General features: G+C 41.4%; 1 protein-coding gene across 2 annotated transcripts; it reads right to left on the bottom strand.

The window, feature by feature from the left end:
- Nucleotides 1-7,884: 7,884 nt before the first annotated feature.
- Nucleotides 7,885-13,825, bottom strand: buc2l (bucky ball 2-like). Of its 2 annotated transcripts, XM_050056849.1 has the most exons (4): nt 13,465-13,825; nt 9,972-12,110; nt 9,776-9,883; nt 7,885-8,172 (listed from the first exon to the last, which is right to left on the bottom strand). In XM_050056849.1, exons 1-4 carry the CDS (start codon nt 13,724-13,726, stop codon nt 8,144-8,146), a joined length of 2,538 nt encoding a protein of 845 aa, XP_049912806.1. In that variant the 5' UTR covers nt 13,727-13,825; the 3' UTR covers nt 7,885-8,143. The 2 variants fall into 2 exon arrangements, with proteins under 2 accessions (XP_049912806.1, XP_049912805.1); XM_050056848.1 differs by lacking the exon at nt 7,885-8,172 and having other exon boundaries at nt 8,491-9,883.
- Between the last annotated feature and the right edge of the window lie 1,945 nt (nt 13,826-15,770).

Below are 15,770 nucleotides of genomic sequence, written 5' to 3'. Positions count from 1 at the left end.
AAATATATATATATACATATATATATATATATATATATATATATATATATATATATATATATATATATTTATAATCTGTTTTTATTTACATTTTACACAGCATCCCAACATTTTTGGAATTGGGGTTGTAGTTTTGAAGATGGAAACATTATCAGCTGGAAATGTTCCTATTTCTTTGATTTTGTCGGGAGAGAAGATGACAAGAACACTGTTACTGTAGGTAGTCGTTCTAAAATTCGTTCCACCAATCCGAGACACCTAGTACAACCAACAGCATGACAATGTCAAGATCCAGGAAATATAAACCACCAAAGGTGAGCCCTCCTCGGCCATGGATGTTGGCTGTAGCGCTACATTGGCTAAACTACCAAAACTGGATTTCAGTCATGGACAGCTGCAGCTGCTAAGAAGTAAAGAAGCTTGTGGCTGGATATGTACTGGATGAAATGTTGCTACACCTACAAGACTCCAGTGCGAGCCTTGTTGACACCAGTGACAGCCTTGGGAAAATACTGGTCACAGGCAACTGAAGACCTCCAGGTAAATCATTTGCACACCATCTAGCTTTAGCTACACTTACCAGTGATTACCCTGACATTCACACAGACGCGCACATCTGAATTTTGAGGGTGATGATTCAACTATCAATTTTATGGGGTGTAACAAAAGTGGAGTGAGTGGAGTAATGAATTACTTTTGGCAAGGAGTAATAAGTAAAGTAATATTACTTTTGAAAAGAGTAACATGTAATATATTACATGTTTAGAGTAAGGAGCCCAACACTGATCAGGGCGGAGTAGAAAATCAAATCTGGTGGGAAAACACAAGGACAGGAAGTATTATATTAAATTATTAATGCATTCCCTCTTTTTAGAAAAAAAACTGCACAAAATTCAAAGGACAGTTTGCACCTTGAATCCTCCATTGAATCAATACCTGTAGAAGTACTGCACAGGTATTGACTCACATTGACTCCTATTAACCAGTGTTATATTCCCTTGCTGTACTTTTACTCCGGGTTATTTTTATTTCTCTCTAAAAGGAGCCAGAAGCACTTGAGGAAACTCTCTCCTCTCAAAGTAATCTTGTGTCCTGGTACCACTTAGTCATCTCTGAGACGCCAGTTGATGATGAGCGTTCCAAAACACTTGAACCGTGTGGCATACGCTCCGCTGTTCTCCAGGAAAAACTGACCTGACAGCTTGACAGAATCACTTCAAAACAGTTAAGGAGGCAGAATGGATGCTCTTAACCTCCCACAGCTTTTATAGGCATCTCAAGCAGCTACGCACAACCACACAGACCGTACAGAGGCACACACTGACACGAACACAAGCTGCTGAAAGGGATTGTCAAGGGAAGTGTTTCAAGCTTTTTGTACATCTGTAAATACAGAATCAGCTTTAATGCATACCAATGGAAAATTTAAAAGAGAAATTCAGATACACAGTAATACCTGAGCATGCATGCTTTCTTTCCCAGAATGATGTAAAATAATCCATATTAATTTGGGTGTTGTGGAGCTGGAGTCAGGACATGGTTAGCTTAGCTTAGCATAATGACCTGAAACAGGTGGAAATAGTTAGCCTGGCTCTGTCAAAAGTAAAAAAAAAAAAATTAAAAAAAAAATACAACTCTAAAGCTCACTAATGAGCATGTGGTATCTCCTTTATTTCACCAGTCCATAAACAGGACTCTGCAATTTGAGCTTTTAGGGGATGAAACTGTTGAACTATTAAGTTAAAGGCAGTGGCGGTTCTAGCCTAAATGGTGCCCTGGGCGACACCCCCCTACGGCGCCGCATTTACCTGACTGAAAACAACCCGAGTCTGATGCAGTTTGTTACATGACATAGTTATTGTTATGGACAGCATGTAATACGCAGTTCACAAAGCAGTGCAGCACAGCACTGTATACACAGTCAATTGGAGCAGAGCCTGTGTTGCATTCAGGTGTTGTCATGTAAATTACAAATTCCAGCACTTGCCGCTCCTGCCGCCCCGTCATAGGGTCTGCATTTAACAACAGCAAAACTATATCAAAGCATCAGTTTACAAACTCTCTCAACACCAACTTGTGCAGTGTAATTTAAGTCTCACTGATTCTTGTGTGTTTGAATTCTGCTCATCCAGCAGAGTTCAAATAGATGCGCTTACCCAGGTGCGCTACTTTTCCATGTAGGAAACTGTTTATCCAGAATTGTTTTGAATATTTTGGTTTTAGCAAAAATGCACGTGTTTGGGAAGTACTAACAACCGGACAAATGATACTTAAATTATACTGCACGAGTTGTGAGAGAGTTTGTTAACAAATGTTTTGATACAATTCTGTTGTTGTTAAACAAGGACCCCAATGACTTCAGTTCATCAAGAATTTTCTCTGTTTTTGGATTCTTCGTTCACCGTGGATATATGTGGAGAAAAAATAGATTGTTCATGAATTCAGCATAAAATTAGGTAAGTAATTGATATACTAATAATCATTTTGTGGTTAAAGTGTTCCTTTAAAAGGGTGGTTCACCCAGATCACAAAAAAACAGCCCCATTTTACTTCAATTCATCAAGAATTTTCTCTGGTTTTGGATTCTTTGTTCACCGTGGAGGCATGCAAGAAAAACAAAGATTTCTTCATGACTCCTAACACATTGTAAGTATTTTATATACAATGATTTTGTAGATGAAGAATTTCTTTAAAAGATGCTACTGAAAGTTTTTCTATTTTCAAACTCATAAATGCAGCGCAGATGCTTGAATCCGTGAAGTGAGAAGCTGTGAAAATGTCCTTCCTCCTGAGGATTTTCTTCATCTTTCTATCCTTCAGAGGACATTTTGGTGCTCATGCATTGAAACACATCAGCTCACACCCGAGCCCGTAAAAGGAAATCATCTCTGCAGGATGTTTTACCCACAGAGACAGTTTACGTCATTCTATATGAAATATATGTGCCTCCTCCAGCTTTATGTGATACACACAGCATATCAGACATCCTGCCACCACCACCTCATACTGTATATCCCCATGAGAGCCAATCACGCTGAAGCACTTCACATTTACCCATAATGCAGGCGTTATGAAGATGGAACAGCAGCGCGGGGAAGGAGTCGACGAGATATGAGCTCTGAGACCGTCCAAACCACGCTGTCCATCTCCGCCTTAAAACTGACGAATCTGAGGGGAAATCATGTGTTGCGCTTCAGTGCCGCAACTTTCCTCATCCCATCTGGCCTCCCCCACCACACATTGTTAGCTTCAAAGAACCCCTCATCCCTGATAGCCAGAAATCACTTTAAAAGGGTTGTTTCAAATTGCAAAAGCTTTTTGACTGTCTCTGTTTCAAACAATGCACAAAAGCGGGCCTTTCTTCCCTTTGAAGGCTGCACATTGTGTGGGCTTTCTGTGCAGATCTCTCCTTGGAGGGTGACGAGAAGAAAGCAAAGCAATCTAAAGGCAAAGCGAGCAGGAGTTGTTGGCCTGTTGCGAGACCCTGAAAATCACACACACACCCACTCCCACGTGAAGCTGACAGAAACATACACTCTACATCCTGGTGTTTGCCTCCCCTGCAGCCAGGAAAGCTATTATTGCCGCACATGTCATTACATGTTTCATTTGGAACAATGTCAGTAAAATTGGTTTCATTTCCTGATCTCAAAGGCCTGCTGAACACTGCATAAAATCTAATGGTCTGCCCCACCACTCATTATTTATTCAGTACATTTGTGTATTTTTTCCCCCTTGGGGAGCGACATTACACATTATCGGTCGATAATGGGGTTCACAGTCGCCTTCACATAACACTGCAACTCTAATAATGTCCTTTTTGACTGTTAATTCAATATAGTATGGAAACATTTTTTTATGAAAGCAGATGTAATCAAAAACAGGAATACGAGTCGACAGTCATGCTAGCCGCTCTGTGAGGCTGTACTGAGACACAGCTGCACTTTAAGCTAAATGCTGATATCAGCATGCAAATATGCACAAAATATTTTGGTTTTTGCCCCTTATTTCAATAAAAACAATATTACCTCTAAGCTGCATGACTAATGAAAATAAATATTCCACCACGTTACATGCAGCTTTGCATGCTTCGATCAGCATGCCCTAACATGTTTTTTATTACGTCAAAGTGAAACAATCGGAGCTGATTTTGCCATTTTGCTTCTTCAAAATTGAATTTGTTCAAAGTTTCCTACCGGTGGTGGATTTGTTGGACCATGTGAACACAGCTTCCCTCTTTTGTTCCTGCTCCTTTAAAAAGTTCAGTGGTGTAATATTTTTGCTCATTCTGCAGTCGTCAAATACCGTCGCTTTGTCAGTGATTTCAGCAGCGTCAAACACCAACGCCAGAAGCCACCTTCCCCAACACATTCTCACTGTTACCTCGTCACATATTGACGTTTGGTTTCTTTCCACATCAACATATGATGTGCAAGGTATCCTGGGTGCATTGATTGCTGATGTGTCAACTTCTGCCTGTTACATGCATTGTCTGTTTTTAAAATACACTTCGGTTTTCACAGGAAATGTACAATTTGCATTCATTCATTCATTTTCCATTACTGCTTATCCTGTTAGGGGTTGCAGGGGGGCTGGAGCCTATCTCAGCGAGTGGCGAGGTACACCCTGGACAGGTCGCCAGACTATTGCAGGGCTATCATATAGAGAAAGACAACCATTCACACTCACATTCACACCTAAAGGCAATTTAGAGCCACCAATTAACCTTAGGTTAGGTTAGGTTACTTTGCATACAGTCTGTCAAAATAAATGCACGGCCTCAGTACAACACCACAAACTGACGTCTGTTTCCTTCAACAACAATTGCACGTAGTTACATCTGGCCAACACAAGCATGTGGTTTGGTTTAGAAAAAAAGAATGGGGTTTGGCTTTACAATTACACAGGAAGCAATGCTGGCCTACCAGGAAACAGTCTGTGGTTGTTGGACCCATCCACCACCCCTTCCTCCAGCCCTAGTCTTACTTTTGCCCCCTTAACTAACGCTGTTGTCTCACTGTGTTTCCTCTTGACGGCAGCCGCGTATCATGCTGCCGTGGAGGGACGGCTTTTTTTGCACGTGTCGGACACCGGAAGTCACTGCCCTAGTTCCAGTATTCCACGACTTCAGAGTGAGACCAGGTTGCCTTCCCTGGTGTTATGATACGCCACTGGTCGACCGGACGGCACCTGTCGTGGCAGTATGATACACTGACAGGTAGCGTCAGTTCATAATGCAGCCAGGCGGCACCTGTGACAGCGATATGAAGCGTCACAGGACATCTTCAGTTTAAAACGCTGCTGGTGACGACATGATATAAGGAGCTGGAGTGTCCAACAAACCCTGGACTTACACCCGGGAGCCCAGTTTTTGCTTCCCCTATAAATGTAGAGCCAAACCATGATGTTTTTTTTTGTTTTTCTTTTTTTTAACCTAACCACATGCTTTTGTTGTCTAAACCTTATCATGCACGTATAGCGTTGATTGCAACATCCCAGACCATCAGCTCCAACTCAGTGGTAAGGAGAGGAGTTGAGCTGCCATAGAGCAGAGAAAAAGATTTGCTACGGGAGCTGGTATGTACAACTAGAGAGTGAGTGGGGAGATATTCTCCCTTAACCTGGATAATATTCAGCACATATCACATTTTATTCATAAAATGCTAGATTTGGAATAAGGTTAAATTGGGAATTCTGAAAAATATCATATGTGGAATAAAAGTGGAATATTAGTGTTCATGTAAACATTGCCAATGATCAGTGTAACATGCTTATGTATAGCAGGTGTAATGTTTCTCATTTTATAATTTAGCCCATATAAGTTCAGCAGCAGAAAGCCTTTTAATTTATGTGCCATTGTTCTCCAGAATAGTCAGTATTAGGTTTATACTTAAACTTGTTCAGACCTAGTTTATATGGTATATTGTCTGACCACATCGAAAATCAAAAGTGCTCATAGTTTTTCCGAACATCCACACTGCAAGGCAAAGTGACACTGTTTAAATATGGAGATAGGTGCAAACACTTTCAGACAGCTTCTCCTGAAAGGCATTTATAAAGGTGTGAAGTAGGTGTGAATGTTGGATTGTTGGCTTGGAAAGTTACAGAAATATTGGGAAACTGCCCCTCTAATCCGACTTCAGAGAGGTGTAGGGGGTGGGGGCTTCTGAAAACCATCCGACAATCAGGTCTGATAGAAGGCTTTTGTCATTTTACAATTTGTACATCCTCGATTCTTTTACTTTCCTCACCTCCTTTCCTTGTGTCTTAGTCCCTCCCACCTGAAATGCAAGTGAAAGAGGCAAGGAGGAGACATGAGGGAGAGTGTGGAGTCAAGGCAACAGGCATTTAAGAAATTGCGACATCTTTTCGTCATTTTAAAGCGACGTCAATTTTAAAGCGGTACACAGCTGACGACAAACTGTGTGTCAAGCCGGTCACTCCTCTTTTGTACACCACAAGTGCAGAAAAGACTTCCACAAAAGATACACCTGTGCATCCTTGATCATAGCTCCTCCAACAAGCCGCATTTTAGAAATTGAGACACACTTCAAGATGGCATGCTGAGATCAATTTGCAGGCCACAGACGGGAAAGAGAGGAGACGAGCAGGCACAAAATAAAGAAATGAGAAGCCCAGAGTACACTGGCCCCTTTAGGCATCAGACCTTATTCAGCAACAGTTTATGCAAATACAGTGTGGTTATTTACATCTGTAATCTTATTAAATATGCCAGTAAATTGAAAATTTGCTGTGATGTAAAATTCTGTGCCCCCGACACAGTTGGTAAATATCCCCTTCAGTTTATTGTGTCAGCTAATTAGCACGAAACACAAAGTACAGCTGAGGCTGACGAGAAAGTTATTAGTCCTGCAGATATTTGGTCATAAACCAAAGTACTGTACAAGTTAAACGCCTGACCTGATGATGGCACAAAAGAAAAAGTCAGAGAATCATCCTGAGGGGGACGTAAATGTGTGACAATAATTTCATGTTAATCCATTTGACAGTTTTAGAAACATTTCACTCCAAAACCACAAATATCTGCCTTATGATGGCGCCTTATGAAAAATAAGAGGATCACCAAAGTCAGTAGGATTCACCCTTTGGGGACCGTGAAAAAATGCAAAATGTCATGATAATTCGTCCTAAAGCTGTAAAGATATTTTAGTCGGACCAAAGTGGAAGATAAATATTGAACGGAAGCCACACTGCAAGCCTCATTTCAAGGGGAAAAAAAAAACCCAAGCGAAACTGCTTTGAAACTGACTTTTTATTAAACAGATAATTAATTTGATATTTTCCCAGCAATCAGATGTTACAGAATTTATTCCATTTTGTCTCTTTGTTCATGTTACTGTCCTTATTAAGGAGAAGCTGAAGATTAAAGGCTACATGCCACTCTGTAATCAAAAGGTCAGCGCTTTGATCCCACCGTGAGACCACCAGACTCACCTGAACACAATGATTAACACCTTAACATTCACTGAGTCATTGCAGATAAGACTGTCACCTAAAAGGTCTTATGCAAATATGTGATCACAGTGGCATGTTTAATGAATTATGTGCAGATCAGAGATGAAAACTGTCAGATGTTCACTTCAGAGATTAAATTAGTTTGTTATAAAAAGGACAAAAAGGAAAATGCAACAGTGTCCACCTGAGGAAATAAATTGTCAGACTGCATGTGGTTTAGTTTCTAACCCTCCAAACTTTTCATTACTGACTTTTGTGGATTTACATTTAAATTCACATTATATAAGACTCTAAGACACTAAGTTTTTCTGTGATCTATGCAGTATTAATGCATGCGTCAAAGACACAGTTCAATAATACAATGGCCTGATTGGTTTTATAATAATATAGAAATAGTTCCATCTAGCGTACAAATACAATTATTACATCTTTTACCAGATTTACTCCTCAAACATTACAACAGTACTGGGCAAACAGAAACTGCAGGGGCAAAACAAACAAAACTCAAATACACCATGTATTATAAAGTTGTGTTTATTTTAATGTTAATAAATAGTGAACATTGTGATTTATTTAATAATTAACTTAGGTGAAAATAATTTAAATAAAGTGCACATTGTTTAAAAAAGTGTGTTTTTCACTTTGTTGAATTGTGCTCTTGTGCAAATTAGCATCTTGTGTCTTTTCTATGAGTTCCTGCAGAGAAAAAAAACACACATTACACAACATGTTAAATATTTCATCCGCACTGTGTATTGCTTCACAGAGTTTTTCTACCTCTGCTCCACTGGTTGCCAATCATGCTTTTCCTCCCTATTTATCAAAGTTAAGGATCTATATGTTGATGTTGTTCCCTAACTTGCCTGATGACACGCCTCTTGATGCATTTCTTGCTCAGGTCCCTGTGACAACAGTTATAATTTCATGTATTTACAATCAAATTCAAACCTTGTCTTCAACCTTTCTGAATTCTGTGAAGGCTCTTGGGGAGGAAGACTAGGGGGAAGAGTTCTCTGAAAACTGCACTGTGAACATGCAAATTATGTCAGTACGTGTATAAATAGCCATGATGATCTATAATAAATGCAAAGTGAAAAGGTTGTAGATCTTAATTTACAGGAAGTAGTGAAGACAGTCTTCTCAAACACGTCAGTAGTATGTAGAGAGGTGAAAAGATTTAAGATTTGTGTACAAATACAGACACTAAATGAGATCGAGAACACAAAGTGGCAGTTTATGTTGAGACCAATTTATCATGTTTTTCTATGTTCTTCTCGCCATTTAGTGCCTGTATTTGTACACACATTAAAGGAATACCTCACCCATCAAATGACCATTTGTGCATCAATTACTCACCCAGTGTTATGTTGAAGTGAGACAAAAACGTTTCCCCTCACATGCCTCTGGTAAACGAAGAATCCAAAAACAGAGAAAGATTCATGATGAATCAAGTCATGAGGGTCCACTTTTAACAACAGCAACATTATATGAGAACATCTGTTTACAAACTCTCACACAACTCATGCAGTTTAATCCAAGTTTCATTTTTCCAGTCGTATGCTCAGTACCTCCCAAACAGACAGCCCTTTCTGACAGGAAACTCAACAAAAAATTAAACTTATCTCTGCTCTCTTCAAAGCCAGACTCCATTGACAAAAACAGTATTTTACCTCGCTGAATACAGAAGCTGCTGGTCTACCACTGACTTAATCAATTAGTTTATTTGCATTATTGTGTGACTTGGGTGTTTTAAAGTTAGTTAGATCCAACAAAGTCAAAAACATAAACTAACTGATCGAGGCAGTGGTCGACCAGTAACTTCAACGTTCAGGGAGGTAATTTTTTATTTTTTTTGGTCAATAGAGTCCAGCTTTGAAGCAAACATAAATTAAGTTTCACTTTCTGTTATGTTCCCTGGTGGAAAGGACTGTGTTTGGCGAGTACTGACCATATGACTGAATAAGGCTGTGATTATCCTGCACTAGTTGTGTGAGTTTGTAAATGGACGTTTCCATTGTTTTGCTGTTGTAACCTGCTCTCACCTATGACTTTAATGCCCTTTTTGGATTCTTCGTTGACCGTGAAGGAACGCGAGAAAAGCAAATGTTTCTTCATAAATTAAAAGTAACACAGGGTAAGTTATTGATATACACTGGTCATTAGAGGGGTGAAGTATTCCTTTAATATATTTAACGCTCATTTTTCTGCACTCAAAGGCTCCGTTCCTCTGTGAAAATCTTGATTTAAATGATGTTAAGCTGAATTTACAGTACAGTAAAGTAAAATACCAAAATCAAACCTTGTGACTGTGGTTGTGATTTCTTGTGTTTTTTAAAATGTGGTGATCTGGCCTCATTCTTGGCACCGTCACTGTCAGGGTTAGGAATCACTGCTTTCTGTGACTTCTCTGTCAGGTGAGAAGTTGTACATTTACTTACAGAGCAGCATGTTAAGGCTTAATCCTCCTGATATCAAAGTAAAAAACATTTGTTTACCTGTTTGCCTTCTGTGTGTCAAGTAAATCTGATCCATTGTCCTCCATTTGTCCTGGAGGGAAACTGGCGCAGCACAGTTCTCGTCGATCTCTCGGATGGCGTTGCCATGGGGACAGTGGCGCAGCTTCTCCCATGCGACAGTCTGATGCTGCGGCTCATTGCACACACAGTTCCTTTCCCTCAGCTTTGGGTACATCGCTGCAGGACATTTCTCCACATTTTGCTTGGAAGCTAGTGGTCTCTTGTTGTGCTTCCTCAGATGATCAGACGGCCTCCAGCAACATGAGCCATTCTCAGAAGATTCCCCCTCACTGTTGTGTCCGTGATGAGGGCCACGGACATCAGGACCGGAGCCTTTTCTCATCAGATGTTTCTTGGAGTGAAATTTACAGGCTTCACATGTTGGTAAGTCACTCCACTGTTGGAAAGGAACAGCTTTTCTTTTTATGGAGTGACCGTCGAGTCCTGGACTGACAGACGTGCAGATACTGCTTTTTGCCAGACATCTGGAGCAAAGTCGCTCCCTCCTGGATGCACAGGGGGCGAATGCATTCTCATTGAGATTTCTGTTAAGACAGCATTCATGGTCAGAGAGGCTTCTCCGATCCACCTTCCCTTTGGGTTTGTACCTTTCTTTTGGCTTGCGGACGGTAGGTTGTTCTTTGTAGTCTAGATCTAGTTTTCTTCTTCTGGTTGGCACATCAAACACGCGGCTGGTCTGAGGTCTGTTGTGCTTCTTGGGAGTTGGTGGCATCTTGCTGCAGTACACACTATCAAAATCAGCAAGCCAGCTGGTTGAAGGGAGGTAGGCGGGCAATGATTCAAATGAAGTGTCTTGGTGATCTTGGACGTTTGTTTCTTGTCTATGTTGGTTTTTTTCTGCCTTAAGAGGCGAATTATCCAACAACGGCAAGTTGGGTGCAAGAGCCACCTCTTCTGTGTGGGTCAGCTCAGTCATAGGAGCATACTCTGAAACAGGAACATCCATCACGGTGCACATATCAATTTCAGACACCATATCATCTGTAGGACCCTCTTCCACAGTGGGAACTATGTCCTCCAGTTCATCCTCTGCCAGAGGAGGCATCTCAGTCATGGGGACAACCTCTTCTATAGCAGCCTCCTCTCTCACCGTCAGTACATCTGCTAAGGGCACTTCAGCTTCACCAACCAGTGTTTCATCATGAGACTCTGTGTGGCCATTTTGGATCAGTGAGTCAGGGGAGGGAATCACAGTTTCCTCCACTGACCAAACAGTGGACTCCATCTTCCACAGCTCATCGAGGTACTTGGGGTCGAAGGGCAGACGAACGACTTTGACATGAAGATTCTTGGATGATGTGTTCAGATCCTTCTCACTGCTCGTCTCCTGAATGTCACTGTGAGCTGCCACTCTGGAACCAATGTCATCAGAGGCAGCAGTCACAGGGTCCGTCTGGTTCCTGGACTCCTCCAGAGCAGGGATCTTCTCACCACTGCTTGGCGTCCCAACTAACAGGATGTCAGGACAAGCTTGGAGTGCCTGCTCTGACTGGTCTGCAGGAAGGCACTGTCCCTCATCCTGCAGCACACGACCCTGGAGGACAGAGCTACTGCACTGGACGACGTCTTGGGAAAAGCTGTGGGATACTTCTGCAGTCTCATGAGCGTGCAGGAGTTGCAGTCCCACTGGCGTGGTGCAGCACTCAATCCTCACCTCCTCTGTCTGAATCACAAAGCTTCCATTTGGTGGCATCCTGGTGGCGGAAGTGGGCACTGTGTCCTCAAGCTCCAGAGAATTATTCCCGTTCTGCACAGCCAAGGCTGGTAAGAGCGGCTGACTGGTGAGGACAGTGGGGCTGCTGTCGCTGCTGGGGACTGGGAGGCTACTGGAGGCCCCAACTTCATTGGGACCTGGAGTGCTGGTCTTCTGGGTTGCAGACATTGGCTCAGTTTGCATCTCAGAGCTGGTCATTTCTCTGGTCTGGTTGTTGTGCTGGTAGCGGAACCTGCGGGAGTGGTAGGCCATGGTCTGGTAATACTGAGGGTTGAGTATGCGTCGGTAGTCCATCAAATGGAGATGGGTATGGGGGACAACAAAGCCAGGTGGCTCCATGTAGGGATTTGGCTGAAAGTGGGGCATCACTGGCATACCATAACCTTTCAAAGCAGAAGAAAAAAAATATTAGTTGTGGCCTAGACAATCAATTCTGTGAGGCTGTACTGTGGGCACTGTTATTTTAGCTAAATGCTAATATCAGCATGCTATCATGTTCACAATGGGTCTCATTTATGAAATGTTTGTAAATCTGTGAGTAGATTTGCACATAAAAAACCTTGGTACTAAAAACCCACAACTGACTCGTGAACTCCGCTGGAAATTTGGATTTGATCGTAGGCATGTGTGCATGTTCATGAACGCCAATCAATCATAAATTGACAGCGTACTCCGCTAGTCAGCAATTACCATACATCCCTACCCATGAATAGCCAGTGACCACCATAGAAGGAGGTGATAATTACTATGGATAGGTCCCTCCTGTCAACCTGTGAACATGGAGGAAAACAAAGAAAGAGAGAGAAAGAGAAAAAAAAGAAAAACTTTTCCAACACTGAGATTAAAGTTATTTTAAGGTGAAGTGGAGTTGAGAAAAACATTTTATTTTCTTCTGTTAGCAGTGGTGTGACAGGGACATACCCTCTATTGTGACTACAAACAGGGCTAACAATGTCCCAAACTGACCCAAAAAATATCTGCTTTTGTAACCACAAACACGTTAGACATGTTCTGATCTTTAAAAAAAACAAAACTGATTTGTCACTACAAACGCCACTGGACATGTCATGACTTGTCCTTAAGAAATCTCTCTTTTGCTGGTCTCGAAAGTGGGTCTGCTGCTGTCTGCTGCTTGGCTGTCATAGGTGTTACACCATCCAATGTCCCCTCCTCCTCCTAATGAGAAACTTGGTTCACACACATGTAATCCATCATACATACGAAACGTACACATGTAAAATATCTGTGGTTTGCATAAACATACAATGCAAACATGTTATTCTGGAGACCGGACTGAGTTCAAACAGGACAGGAATATAAAAAACAAATTTGAATTTGTAGCCTATAATATGTGATATAAGCCATAGCAGTCACATTATAATTGACTGCATGAGGCCACACATATTACACGATTAAATTACTGGTTTGGATCTTATACAGTCTATGGTTTGGATGTGTATAACTGTGATCACCTCACCAAAGCTCTTACAGATAAAGAATCTAAAAATGTGACAATTTAATGACTGTATTGAAAAATGGCCAGAGATAAAAAAGGAAAAGCATGCACTTGAAATGCCAAAACTACGATAGCATTTAGTGAGAAACACAAAAGGACATTAAAGAGCAGTGATTGTTGCTAACATGCAGCATAAGATAAGTGTTTTCAGGGAGCAATGTGTCTCCAAAATCCATTTTCTGCACCGAAACAGACACAAGGTTGGATTGTTTGGTACTTACCTAGACCAGGGTAGCCACAGTACGGGTTGTAGGACACAGGCATTGGCACCTGCACAGGCCACTGCATGCTCTGCATGGGCATGTATGGCTGCGAGGGCTGTATGTAGAAGAAAGGTTTGTGGTGCTGCTCCTCAGGACGTGGAGCTGCTGAAGGCCCTGCAGTTGGTTGATGGGGCCCCTGGGCCTGCTGAGCTCTGTATGTTGGGTTTGGACCCCGAGGGCCAAGACCATATTGTTGGAAGGTAGACGTGGCTGCCTCCATTTCTGACAAAGAGACGAGAAGCAAGTTGAAAGAATTATCGACAAACTTGTTGCTAGATAGCAGATGGTTTCAGTGAATGTTCTCAAGATTACCACTGAGAAACCAACACAGCTTTGAAAGTATGTTTTAAATTAAAAATCAAGTGTGGACTCATGATACTTGTCAAATGCTGCACTGATTGGCCAGATTTTGGTACCAGGTGACACTTATCCAATTAGAGTGTGATGACCTCATGAAAAATGTTTGATTACCTCCCACTGCGGTGCATCAACTCACCTGAGGAAAGGGAGACAAACGATCAGAGATAGGTGAAAAAAAGTAGGATGGATGACTTGAATCAACTTGAAACCAAGAAGTGAGATGCTGATTGGCTTTAATTAAGGAAACAGACCTGCAGCTTGTCAGAATCATCAACACATGTTGGAGATTTGTGGCTCAAAGTGGCACATCCTGTTCATTTTCGCATCTCTGTGAGGCTCATTTTCTTGAGGGTTATTTGCAGGTGAGCAGAGTAAAAAAGATGGCTTCTTTAAAATGCAAAGCACATGTTCATGCTTCAGGTTTGACCCCTGAAGAGCCAATTATGAGCTTGTTTGGTAGCCTCGAGCAGTATTTATAGATGAGATTATCCATGAAAAATAAACATGCTCTCTGGGACCCGTGTGTTGGTCAGTGATTTTAAATCAGTACTAACGTTTAAAGATGTTTTCTGTGTTTGGAATCTGGTCTGTGAGCTTCCAGGGGAAAAAACATCTCTAACACAGGTTTTACAGTTAATTTCAAAGCCTTAATATCGGCAACCATAATAATATAATTTTGCTGTTTACAAGAACAGCACTTTATGCTATTTGCAGAACATACCTCTTGTGTACGAAAGTAGATAGGAGGGTGGCAGGTAACAGTAATGTAAATCAAATGTCAGAAAATGCTGAAAGAGCCCTTTGTGATTAGCACTATCACCCAAGTATATTCACTCTACAGTGACATAAAAGAAATAGCCACACGTATGAGTAGCGGCAATCAATAAATGTTTGGCATTTCTGCTTGAAAACAGAACTTGAATCAAATTCCTCTAGTTAGTCAGTAGATACACAAAAACAGGAATGGCTCAAGGAATGTGACAAAGAGCTCAAGGCATCGACCTGGCCTCCAAATTCCCCATATCCCAATCTGATCAAGCATCCACAAGATGCAAAGAAGAGGTCTTGTGTTCATGCCTTGACAAGTCAGACCCAAGTCCAATTCACAGTGGGTCCTTAGTCTGTCAAGGCATGGACACTGGACTTCTGTGGATGTACTGTGGTGTGGCACCAGAATGTTAGTGGTGGATCCTTTGAGTCTTGTGAGTTTCAAGTTGGGGTACAAGCACACTGCTTTTTTTCGGATCAGGATATGGGCAATTTAAAGGCCAGGTCGACACCTTGAGGTCTTTGTCACTTTCCTTTGGTCATTCTTGAGCAGTTTTTGCAGTGTGGCATGGTGTGTTGTCCTGTTGGGGGGGGGGGGCTGAAGTTAGGTATTTGGTCTACAATGGTGTTTGGGTGGGTGTTATGTGTCAGGTGGTATCCATATGAATGTCAGCACCAAAGGTTTCCCAGAAGAACATTGCATCTAAACAAGGTGACCAGTGTTACTCACCTCTCACTGTCAGTGATTTTAATGTTGTGGCTGATCAGTGTAAATCGCACCTGGTTCTGCAAATGAAGAGTCATTTCCTGCTGCCGCCATATCTAACAAACAACGTCAATTCTGAATGTGATGAAGGTATGTATCAAAGTTTTGGCAGCAGAGGGGAGAGCACTGGGTGGAGACGAGCTATGTTTTTTAGGTGGAAGAAGGCAGTACTGGTGATTTAATTGACAGGTTTTTCAAAGGAGTGGTTGCTGTCAAAATTTGAATAGGAGTATATGTAATTTTTATATACATATTATATATATGTATATATATATATATATATATATATACACACATATATATATATACATACATATATATACATATACATATATATACACATATATATATATATATATATATATACATA

This window comes from Epinephelus moara, chromosome 11, assembly GCF_006386435.1.
Source record: "Epinephelus moara isolate mb chromosome 11, YSFRI_EMoa_1.0, whole genome shotgun sequence".
Taxonomy (NCBI): Eukaryota; Metazoa; Chordata; class Actinopteri; order Perciformes; family Serranidae; genus Epinephelus; species Epinephelus moara.
Note: the sequence above shows the minus strand (reverse complement) of the source record. Positions and strands in the feature narration are given on the sequence as shown.